This window comes from Convolutriloba macropyga, chromosome 6 (assembly GCF_964194025.1).
Source record: "Convolutriloba macropyga chromosome 6, txConMacr16.3, whole genome shotgun sequence".
Lineage (NCBI taxonomy): Eukaryota > Metazoa > Xenacoelomorpha > Acoela > Convolutidae > Convolutriloba > Convolutriloba macropyga.
Window position 1 is genome coordinate 39475599 of NC_134473.1, and position 12606 is coordinate 39488204.

Genomic DNA, 12606 nt, shown 5'->3' on the forward strand with positions numbered 1-12606 from the left:
CGGTAATTAATTAATTTAAACGTTTATATAAGAGTCAAATAAATAGAAAGATCTAAGACTAAAAAGTTTTCAGCTTTCTCTCCACGAAACAAATTTACTGTTACTGCAAAAATGTATAAAAGAACCTTATTTTTATCGTATTTTAGTAATACTTTTATAACAAATATATTATTCTATATAATCGAACACCACCCTATCCCCATCCTCAACCACTGATTACTTTTCTTTTTCCCTATTGTTTTGCTTTCGGTTTTTCAAGATAATTGATGAACTGCTCTCAAAAAACCGTTGCGCGATTGCCTTCGCTATCATTAGGACGGAGGGTGAGCAAAATAGGGGGCCTGGTTGCAAGCGTCGAGTGGTGTTAAGGTGAGGCAGGCTGGACAAGAAGTGGTTTCGGGGGAGGGGCAATGGGAGGTGGCTGAGGCGGGCGGGGTGACTGAGGGGGTCACACTTTTGTTTATGAAACATTCACACAAAAATTTCTCCTCAAAACAGTACCCTTGCATCGCATTTTTAGAGACAGGGTTTCAAAATGCGCAAAAATTACAAAACAGCTGGTATGTTGCCACAAAAAAAGCTGTGTTTGATTTGTTACAAAACGTTCCACAGGGAAAATTATGAGAATACAATAACAAATGATACCGGGAACAAAAGTTAAAAAAAGTTCTTGTAATTTGTTTCTAATGTTACCATACAGTTGCATTGATTCAAATCGTATATCAAATCGGGCGGGTATGTGCACAAAAAAAGCTCGTTAAAGAGGCCAGAACAACCAGCAAAATCGTGAAGTAAATATTTCAGTGAATATTTCTTTTCCTGCTAAAACTGATTCAGGCAAAAAAAGAAGAAAAACAACTAAAAGGTACACAATTGTTAAGAAGAAGTTTATATAAGTGATCAACTAAAAAAAAGATAAAAAATTATATAATATAAAATAGCTGGGAGAAAGAACTAAGAGTAAAATCTAAAGAAAAGTGCCGCTTTTTGTCCCTTGAAAATTGTTACTGATACGGCAGAAAAGCCAAATCCAACCTGAATTTAATTATCGTAACTTTGAAACGTTTTCATAACGAATATATATCTTTCTATATACACTAATCCCCCTCCATCTCCGCCCTCAATACTTTTTACTCGTTTTTACCCTAACTGTTTTGCTTTCAATTTTTTTAAACACGAACAATTGAGGTCCGACAAAGTGCTCTCAAACGGTTGAGCAATTGGCTTCGGTAGCAGCCAATTGTGGATGCTAGCATAAAAATTATATATTAGGTATTATTTGCGCGAAAAAACTCAGATTAAAACTTTTAAGAAGTTGTTAACAGCTTTGTCCTTTGAAATATGAATTTTTAACTGCCACTTAAAATATTCATAATTCAATCTTATTATTACTATTGTGATTTTGTAGAATTTTCATATCGTAATTGCGAAATTTTTCTATATAATGTAATAAGAACCCATCCCATCCTCAACCCCACAGGACGTTTGGCTTTCCCCTTAAATCTTTTGCTTTCATTTTTTAAATAGAACCCATGATGGTCGGACACATTGCTTTCAACCCCCGTTGAGCAATTGGCTTCGCTAGCAGCCAGCTGAGGCTTAGGGATGCTAGCATTAACATAGAAGTTGAGAGGAGTGGGGGTGGGTTCAATTGTCGATGCGCTTAAATTTGGAGGTGCATGAGAGGAGAGTCTAAATCTCCAGGTGGAGGAGGGCGTAGGAGGTGATTCAGGGGGAGGGGGGTCGACTGAGGATTCCAAACTAAGATTAAGAACCGCCAATTACAACAAGAAATTGTCTCGCCAAAACAGTTTACTTGTATTGCATACTAAGAGATCTTGTGTCAAAAGGCGCAAGAAACAATAAATAAACCCTGTAGGTTGGCACAAAAAGCTGCTGCTAATATGTAAAAAAGTTTTATAATGAAAATGATAAAAACAATACCTAATCATACCGGAAAAAAACAATTATTGGAAAAAACAGTTTTGTAAGTTGTTTCTAATGTTTCTATACAATTGCAATAGGAGCGCGAATGGGCATAAAAAATTGGCTGGTTAAAGAGGCCAGATTAACCGGCCAAAAAGATGAAGTACACACTTCAGCAAAATATTCATTTGGCTACTAATAGTATTTCAAGCAAATAAACCCAGAATAAAAACAAAAAAAGGTACCGAATTGTTTGTAAGATTAAATACGACCTCACCTAAAAAAGTAGATAAAAATTATATAATAGAAAATAGGTTATATATAGAACAGAGTCAAATCTGATGAAAAGTTTGTCATATTCTGTCCCTAGAAAATTTTTACTGCTACTGCAAAAATGCTTAACCCAATCATATTTTCATTGTCGTATTTTAAAAAAAATATAGGAAAAAATTATTCTTTATAATTTAATACCACCCCATCCCCACTAAATAAATCCAGAAAAACACAACTGAAAGGCCTCTAATTGTTTAGAAGATTCAATAAGACGTCACCTAAAAAGGAAGATGAAAATTATATAGGTAAAAACTGGGAAAGAACTAATAGTAAAAGTTCAAAAGGATTACCGCTCTCTGTCCCTTGAAAAAAATTACTGTTACGGCAACAAAGCCTAATCCAATCTAATTTTCTGTATCATAATTTTGTAAAGTTTTCATAACAAATAAATTTATCTGTATCCAAAACCAACCCATGCCCACTCTCAATAGTTTTCGTTTTTTCTCTAACTGGTTTTAAAGACGACCGACTGAGGTCAGAAAAATTGCTCTGAAAGTGTTGAGTGATTGGCTTCGGTAGCAGCCAATTGTGGATGCTAGCATAAAAATTATATAATAGGTATTATTTGTGAGAAAAGATTCAGATTAAAATTCTTAAAAAGTTGTTAACAGCTTTGTCCTTTGAAATTTGAATTTTTAACTGCCACTTAAAATATTCATAATTCAATCTTATTATTACTATTGCGATTTTGTAGAATTTTCATATCGTAATTGCGAAATTTTTCTATATAATGTAATAAGAACCCATCGCATCCTCAACCCCACAGGACGTTTGGCTTTCCCCTTAAATGTTTTGCTTTCATTTTTTAAACAGAACCCATGATGGTCGGACAAATTGCTTTCAACCCCGGTTGAGCAATTGGCTTCGCTAGCAGCCAGCTGAGGCTTAGGAAAGCTACCACCAACATAGAAGTTGAGCGGAGTGGGCGTGGGTTCAAGCGTCGAGGTGTTAAGATTTGGAGGTCTGCATTAGAGGGGAGTCCAAATCTCCAGGAGGAGGAGTGAGTAGAAGGCGATTAAGGGGGTGACCGAGCAGGCCAAACTATTAAGATTAAGAACTGCCGATTCCACAAAAAATTGTCGCTTCAAAAAAGTTTACTTTAATCGAATAAAAAGAGATCGTGTGTCAAAAGGCGCAAGAATCACAAAAAATATCCTGTAGGTTGGCACAAGAAGCTGCGGCGTATTTGTAAAAAAAGTTTTATATTGAAAACGATAAAAACAAAACCTAATGATACCGGAAATTATTTACTTAAAAAATAGTCTTGCTGTAAGTTGTTTTTAATATTCTTATACAGTTGCATTATTTCAGATCGTATAAAAAATAGGAGCGCGAACGGGCACAAAGTGGCTGGTTAAAAAGACCAGATTAAACGGCAAAAATTTGAATTAAAAACTTCAGTAATACATTCATTTGGCTACTAATACTATTCCAAGCAAGTAAATCAAGAACAAAAATAATAAAAGTACATAATTGTTTAGGAGTTTATATAAGACGTCACCTAAAAAAGTAGATAAAAATTATAAAATAGAAAATAAGTAAAATAACAAACAGCCAAATCTAATGAAAAGTTTAACGCTTACTGTCCCTTGAAAAGTGTTACCAAAAATGCCTAATCCAATCTTATTTTCATTGTCGTAATTTTTCAAATTATTTTTAGAATGTATTATTCTATATAAACTAACTAAAGAAGAACTAATTGATTAGAACTTGAAATCAGAGACCACCTAAAAATGAAGACAAAGATTATATAATAGAGGGAGAAATAAAATATTCCTAATTCAATCTTATTATTATTATCGTAATTTTGTAGAATTTTCATATCGTAATTTTGAAATTTTTCTATATGTAATAACAACCCATCCCATCCTCAACCCCACAGAACTTTTGGCTTTTTCCTTAGCTGTTTCACTATAAAAACTTCAAACAGAACCAATTAAGGTCTATCAACATGTTCTCAAACACCCGTAGACAGATTGGCTTCGCAAGAAGCAAGCTGGGGCTTAGCGATGCTAGCATCAATATAGAGGTTGAGTGGAGCGGGGGTAGGTTCAAGCGTCAAGGGGTTAAGATTGGGTGGACTGTATGAGGGGGGAGTTTAAATCGCCAAGTGGAGAAGGTCGTAGGAGTTGATTGAGGAGGTGACTTAGGAGGCCAAAGTATTAAGATTAAGAACCGCCAATTACACCAAGAAGTTCTCGTCAAAGTAGTTCACTTGCATCACAAACTAAGAGACCGTGTGACAAAGTGCAAGAATTACAAATCATAGCTTGTAGGCTTCCACAAAAAGTTGCGGCTTATTTGTAAATTGTATAATGAAAATAATAAAATCAACACCAAATGTTAATAGTTAATAAATAGTCTTGTTGTAAGCTGTTTCTAATGTTCTTAAACAGTTGCATTATTTCAAATCGTATAAAATATAGGACGCAAATGGGCACAGGAAAAGCTGGTTAAAGAGACCAGATTAACCTGCAAAAAGATGAAGTAAAAATGAGTAAATATTCATTTGGCTACTAATAATATTTCAAGCAAATAAATCCAGAGAAAAAATAAACAAAAGCTACCTAATTTTTTTTAGAAGTTCATATAAGGGGTCACCTAAAAAGGTAGATAAAAATTATTTAAAAAAGAATAAGTGGGAGAAAGGACTAAGAGTAAAATCTACATAAAAGTTTGTCGCTTTCTGTCCGTTGACAATTGTTACTGTTACTGCAAGAAAGCCTAACCCAATTATATTTTCCTTTCCGTACTATTTTTTATAAATTTTCAGAAAAAATATTCTATATAATCTAATACCACCCCATCCCCACCCTCAACCACTCAATTTTATTCGTTTTTGCCCTAACTGTTTTGCTTTAATTATTTCCTTCAAAATGACCTATTAAGGTCAGACAAATTGCCCTCAAACAATCGAGAGGGTTGGACTGGGAGGGGGTGGAATGAGGAGGTGAAACTTTCAAAGAGTAAGAACTGCCATTCACATCATGAAATTGTCACCTCAAAACAGTTTCCTTGATCACTTAGAGATTAGTAAGGCTATAAGGGAGCTGATCAGCCACCTAATGACAACCAGGATTCATCAGTATAAAAAGATATAAGATACAGGACCAATTTAATAAATACCTTTGTTTGAGCAATTAAACAGCTTCCCTTTTCGGCCTGCAATACAGATTGTAGATTTCTTCAAAAGACATCCAGAATAGACTTTAAGGGCCAAAAAAAGATGTTTAACGTTTTTTCTCCATAACGTGCAAACAAAAACTGAAAATTCGACTGAAAAAAGGCCTCGCATATATATAATCCTCAAATTAACCTCCAAAAATGGCTCAACAATTAATTATTTGTTCAGCTTTAATCTGTGTGAAAAATATTACATAAACCGACTAAAAATGCTCTCGAATGACAGGCGGCACAACTTAATTTAGGGGCCGTAGCCTGGATAAATTTTTCTTTATGGGTGAGGAAACATCAGCCGAAGGTAGAATTCGAACCTGAGTCCAATTCCGTCACCTCGACAGAGGTATGAACCACTCGGCTATCACAGCCTTGTCATCGACTCGCTAACATTCGATTTTGTTTGAGCAACAAACTATTTCGGAGTGAGAGCAATTGAAATCACTCAAATATCAAGAAATACGTTAAAAAAGTCACTGAATTATTTCAGAAGAAAAGCGCAAAGAGGTCCAGCAAAAGATTTGTGTAAAAAAAAGACACACTTGTACAAAAACTGCTTCTCATTAGAGAACAATTTAAAAACATAGCTGGCAGATTGCCAGAAAATAGCCGCAATAGATTTGTAGATCGACAGTCTAAAAAAAACAGTAAAAAAGAAAGACCAAAAAAATTCGTATTTTCATTGAAGGCTGATCTGTTATATTTTGATTTAAAATCTGTGTAAGTTATTGCTGCCTCTATTAGCTGATCTCAAATAACCTTCATTTAGAGTAACACACACCCATTTGACCTTATTTCTTTGAATTAAAGTAAATAAAAGTCAATTTCAAAGTGAGGAAGTCATTTTTGTGAGTGAGGTAAGTCAAGTGTGACCAAAAATTTAATCACGCGCATGAACAAAAAAACTCGCTCCACTAAGAGCGAAAAATGACGTCACACATGCAATTCAGTTGAAATTGCATGAACGAATGAACAAAAAGTGGCTGTGACGTCATATGGTCGTAACAAAAATCATGACAAAATTAAAAAAAAAACCAAGAGAAGGCCAATAATAGCCCCAGCTATCGCTGTGCGGCTATTAAAAATAAAATTTGCTCACAGGAGTCTCAGCAAAAAAGTTACCCTGGCATAAAGTTCCACCCCACCTCCAAAAAACACTGCGGTTGGAATAATAAAGTGTACTTTCGATTTAGTGCCCAAATTTCACTATTTATGATCTATTGTCCTTGTCATACTTAATATGTAAAACGTACTTTCATCGTGCTATATTGAAGATGATTCTACAATTTTCTGACCATCAAAGAATACCCTATATTGTTTACCTGAGGTCAACTTTCCTGTTGTCAGGAGTCTTCTGTGGCTGAATGTGGATCGCATTGACAAATAGTCTGTCTCTGAGAATCGTGAACACAACTGAGAACTCACTCGGCAACGGGGGATTGAACACCACCTGAAAATATTTCAAAAATGACAAAAAACGAAAACATAGCTAAAAAGACCAACTTTTTTAGATACAAAACCATAAGCTGGTTATCAAATCTAGCTCCTCTTTACAAGAGGGTGCGAAAAGGTTTCCTAATAAAAACTTCATCAAAGTAGCTGCGAAGCCATATAAGATTTCAGCGGAAATCAAATCCAAGTAACAGTTACAAAAGATCAAAGGAAAATTATTTTCAATCATTCATCAAATTTGATTACTATTAAACTGAAATAGTGAGACTGATTTCATCAGAATAAAAAGACTGGAAGGTCTTTAATAACCAAGCACGAGACCATCATAGTGCTGTTAATGAAGGTATTGGGAATCGTTATAGATAAATCGTTACCTAGAGTTAAATCGTTACCTAGAGTTAAAGTCAAACCTTTTGTCGGTCTTGAAGAATAGTGTCAATGTCAATATTGGGCGGATTGTCCAGGGTCTTTCGTGCACTGTTGAGCAAACCAGTTAGCTGGTCCAACAGCTGAAATAGTGTCATAACATCAAGTTGCTTTTTGATATAGTAAGTCAGTGGTTGATTTCACTTCACCTAATTCTATGACTGAATTTTCAGTTAACTCCTTCTTTAATTCACACTCTTCCCTTTAACATAAGAATAAATTTAAGTTGTCTGGTAGGAACTACCCGGGTCATTTTGCAATTTTTCACTATTTTTGACAGGTTAAATGGAGAATTTATTTGTATGTTAATTCCAAAAGTAATTTAAGCTTAATGACTGTGGTGTGCGGTGATTTCAAAAGGTTTCTTCGCACGTTTATTGAATGTTATTGCATGATATTTTAACAATATTTTAACTCGATTGATCTTTTATGTGCATGCACTGTAATTGTTCTCTTTAGATTTTAGCTTGGAGCGGTCGATTCAACGGATGATGGGCTGACAACTTATTTTCAAACTAGTAAGTTCAAAAACGATTTACTCAATTAATAATCTGTTACTGATTTGTAGAATAACAATAGCACCGTGTGGTACAATTATTAGTTCCAACAGTTAGAGTAATATTAGCAAACAATTGAGGTGAGGCTTGTTTGTTTACATTAAGAAAGTTCTATATAAATATAACATGTTCAAAAAGGTTTATAATGAACGAAATTTTAAGGGACATCACACTCCCGTCCTTTCAAGAACTTCCGGGCTCACAAATAATTGGAGTCCATCATTAATTGATGTCTTTTAAAATTTGAGTTTTATCTGTTCGGCCACAATAGTTCCAGTCCAGTGATGAGTTGAAAAAGTCTGAGTCATAAAAAGACTCTTGGTGATGCAGATACACGTAGAGCAAATAAATATTAATGAATTTGGAAGTACTCGTTGGCGAATCGTAGGACAAGTTGGGTTCAAGTTGTCTCGTCAGTATGTTATGACGTCATTGTACATCGTCTGGATCGACAAGTTGGGTTAAGCACAAGAAGTAGAACATCATTATTTTTACAAACTTATTTCATCAATCAGGCTTTAGTGTCCAGTTGGATGTCAACAATTGATTTTGATTGATTCAAAGATCTAGCAGACTTGAGTGATGTGACTGATTGTTTACTATGAGAAGGTGTTTTCCTCAGTCCTTAGTTTTTTCAGGTTCTAAGAGAGTCAATTTCTCTCCATCAAATTGATAAAATTGGCGGGTAGCACAGAATTTTTGCGAAATGGCATCAAAGACATTGTCATTAGCGTCACTATCAATCACTATTATTGGTTTGACTTGTATGGGAAAGTATTCATTCTTTCTCAGAAATTTTGGCATATGTTTACGAATAAAAGTGAACTTGTGATATGCCCATATGAACAAGATGTGTAACAACAAATTCGGAAAGAAGACAATGATTGTCAGTGATAATGATAACTTGATCGGAACATATTCATTCAGTTGACTTTTCAGAGTTGGTTTCAGTAAGGTCATATCAACAGTAAATGGTTTCGCAATTTCAATCAGATCTTGACTTGTTTTTACTTTGGGACTTCTTATTAGCTCAGCTCTCACTTTTCTGAGGAGATCGACTCCGGCTACTACTCGAGACTCGAAATAAGGAAGGTCTTCCACATCAGGTACTGCCTGAATCAAGTGCTCTAGTGGGTCCGGTAACTGAACATCAAAAATTTTTGCAGGAACTTTGTCGCACGCTTCCAGGTCCGATCGTATCTTTATATTGTCGCCAATGAAAACTTGCAAGTCACATTCCACCCTTATTATGCAGATCTTATATCCTGCAATTAAACGGTTCCAGGACTTCTGCTTTGATTCTAGACTATACTCTCTCATCTCGTATGCATCTGAAGCTGATGTTATCAGCCAGATACCATACCCAAGGTTTTCTGCTTGAATTCGAGTTGGAAGATAGAACACTTCCGTATCACAAGTCTCTTCAGCCTTCAGAGACGAGCTTAAGAACAAAGTTGCAAGGCATGAAGGATGATTCGATTGAGACGCGAGAGGCTCTTGACAAATTCTATACCTAGATGAGCCAAGACAACTGTCGAATTGATGCTGGGATAGAGTCATTGATTCCATCTGGTCCTCCGAAATTGCTAGATATGGATTTTCAACAACCCATCTTACAGCCATGCGGGGTTCCGTTTGCGGCAATTGGACTACTTTGGCACTATACGTCGAAAAAACAGTCTGACGAGAAGCTAGAGCTATAGCGAGGGTTAAAATTAACCCTTCTCGTACCTTTAGAACATCTCTCAGAAGTTTAGCATCATAATATGAGAGCAAGTCCGAATTTGGAGGAATAGCCAACGAAAGTCCGCTACCAGTTGTTACCAACTCGCTTGCTACAGATTTCAAAATAGCTGAGAGTGACGACTTTGGTACAAGGGACATTGGAAGATGTTGCTGCAACAATGTCGGAATAGCGTTTAGGATGTTCATTCTATAGGTGTAAACTGCGGACCAGTAGCTTTTCACATCAGAATATAGAAGCGAGAGTAATGAGGCGGTGGTGTCAAAATTGAAATTAAGTTGCTGGTTGGAAAAAAGCATTTGGGTACAATCTCGAAGCACGTGGAAATTGGTGTTAATTGCTTGAATAGTTTCTGTCATTTGCTGCTGGGCTTCTTCAATTTCTGCGAATTTATTACTGACAACAAAAAATTTTTCGTCATTAGTTGTTTGCATTTTGGCTACATAGTCAACAATAGTGGTTGTAATTGTGCTTAAAAGCTCAATATTTGCAGCATTTGTTTTTGCTTGGTCTTGACATGATCCGAATATTCCTGTTAACCCACAACCTGCTGATCCTCCCATCATTAAACCTGATCCAAACAGTCCAATCCCTGCCATAGCTAGAGCTCCCACATGTGCACCTCTTCTTTGTCTTGACTGCATTACTTCTTTATCGTTTTGTAGAAACGTAGCAGTTTCGTTTCTTAGCATGTCAATGTTTGATTTTGATTTTAACACTTCCTTCTGTATCTTGTTCAGGATCCAATCAACATTGTAACTGGAGGTGTTGGTCTTAAAACTTGTCGAGAATTCCAGAGGGCATGATGTTGATGGAAGTTTCAACTTGTTGTTAAGGTTCTTAAGTAATTCAGTGAGCTCTGTTTTCATACTAAAGTTGTACTTCGGAAAAGGAACTAGAAACTGGATTGGGATAAACTTCTCGGCAAGTGGAATTCTAGATTCTTCATTGAACATGATTCCCTTGCGAAGAACATCATCAAATTCCTGATGGTAGTCTTCCGAGTATGATAGGTGGATGGTTGTGAGTAGGATGAATAAGACAACAAGCCTCATCTAAACACTTAACTTTGTAGTTTGCACAATTAACTTCAATCTTTCCTATTTCAGATAAAATTTAACTTCCTGTCTTTTTGTGAGTAGAGTGATTGAGTTCATAGTTGTTTAACTGAATGAGGTGAACCGTTTTGTGAAATGAGAATTGACTTTAAAATTGATTTCAATTGAAAAATGTTCAAATTTGTTCTTGCTATCACCCTTGTATCTGCTGTCAAGACCTGTACTGATGTTAAATGGCTGGAGCACACTATCTTTTGCTGTGCAAATGGCAGCTACGTTCTGCTTGACGGAATTCAGATTTCGAGTTCAACATCTCCCTCTGTTTGCCCAACACCAGATAACAATGGAGTTAACTGGGTTGCAATTGTTTTTCTTGCCATGACGGCAATTTGTTGCTGCCAGTGGACAGTGTGCTGCTTTTGGTACACCCTTTATAAATTGAGGCACCATTTGGAAAGCGAAATAGATGTACCAGTACTTGAAGATTTCGAATTAGTAGATGTTTGAAGCACTGTGCTAATTGACTTGTAGTTGACTTAACAGTTTAGACATTGATTAATTGACCAAATTTTTGTACTTAAGGTTTTAGCTGGGCTAGTGCTCTCTTACTGTTCAGCGGTTTACTTTAACTTGTTGTAATTGAGAAAGTAATTTGGATTTGACTTTATTTAATGGGAAAATTTGTTAATTGAAAGTTGATGTGTTAAATTAATCCTTCTTACACGAATCTAGTTAATTAATTCTGTGCCTTAACTAGATTCTAACCAAGAAATGTTGTTGCGGACGTGGTATCTTTTGCGTCAAATAAGGATAAATGCGGAATTCAGCGGGCGTTTTGCCTGCTACGCTGCGTCTAATAAGGATAAATGCGGAATTCAGCGGGCGTGTTGCCTGCTGCGTCAAATAGGAATAAGGTGTCTGTGTTCCTTAATTTATTGTTTGCTTTAATTAATTTGCGGTCTGTTTTTCAGCTTAATATGGAAAGAGTTTTATTCTCAGCTATCGTGTATTTTATTAAAAACGACGATTTTCCTCGGTATTCAGAATTTAAAGATTGTGAGGAAAGAGAGCTCTACAGAAAACGCTTTCAAAAGTTTGCTCTGAAGAATGAGTCTCTAACTCATTGCTCAAAAGGAATAGTTCCATCACTCGGAGATATAGATGAGTTCATGTCTAAAGCGCACTATAGCAAAAGCGGTAAACATATTCGGAAAGCTAGTACTGTTGTAACTGCGTTAACAAAAGCGGGTTTTGGAATGCCAAAATTCTTGGGTGGAATTAATCGTGTTGTAGAGGAGTAAGTAGTTTTATTTATGATCGTTAAAAATTTGCGGCTCTAATGAAGCTAAACTAATTACAATTTTTTTTGACAGGTTTCTTTGCTCTTGTCTTTATTGTTTTGCAACGAAGCATGTGAACGATCGATTTTTTTTTCAAGGTCTTAAGTTCGTCGTGCAGAAACATCTTTGCGAAATGCTTAAAATCAGTTGTCCGAAAGAACCTTTGAGCGAAAGTGTAACTGATTTATGCTTACTCGGGACTCCTGGCACTCCCAAATCAGTTTCTCAACAGTACGGACAATGCTTGTTCTCTGGTGTTTATTACCTGCTTACAGGCAAAAAATCAGGTTAATTGATCAATTGGAATTTCATTCGATATTTAGATTATCTGTCCTGAATTCCGATCTAATTTCTGACGGTTGTTTTTCTAGTCGGAAGAGGAAAAAATTCCACCTGTCAGCGTCTGCGTGTTGCTTGCGGCAACAAAATGTTGGAACCTGCTTTCTTTTCGCTTTGTAAAGAGCAACTGAGCTATGTGCCGTCTATCTTCGAAATTGTCAAGAACAGAAATTCTTCTGACGCTGTCGGAGATCACTGGGTAAAAATCTATACTGCTTTTTCTCGTCTAGTGATTTTCAATGCTCCTATTCACG

At 35.9% G+C, this 12606-nt stretch overlaps 1 protein-coding gene across 4 annotated transcripts in view; it reads right to left on the reverse strand.

Moving 5' to 3' along the window:
- LOC142341678 (protein rogdi homolog) overlaps positions 1-12606 on the reverse strand; it is a 415549-nt gene that overhangs the window by 16397 nt on the left and 386546 nt on the right. For all 4 annotated transcript variants that reach the window (XM_075392826.1, XM_075392824.1, XM_075392822.1 and 1 more), the window contains 2 exons: positions 7299-7397; positions 6759-6886 (listed from right to left, as the gene is read on the reverse strand). In XM_075392826.1, the coding sequence (XP_075248941.1) occupies positions 6759-6886; positions 7299-7397 (227 nt within the window). The remainder of the gene's footprint in view (positions 1-6758; positions 6887-7298; positions 7398-12606) is intronic.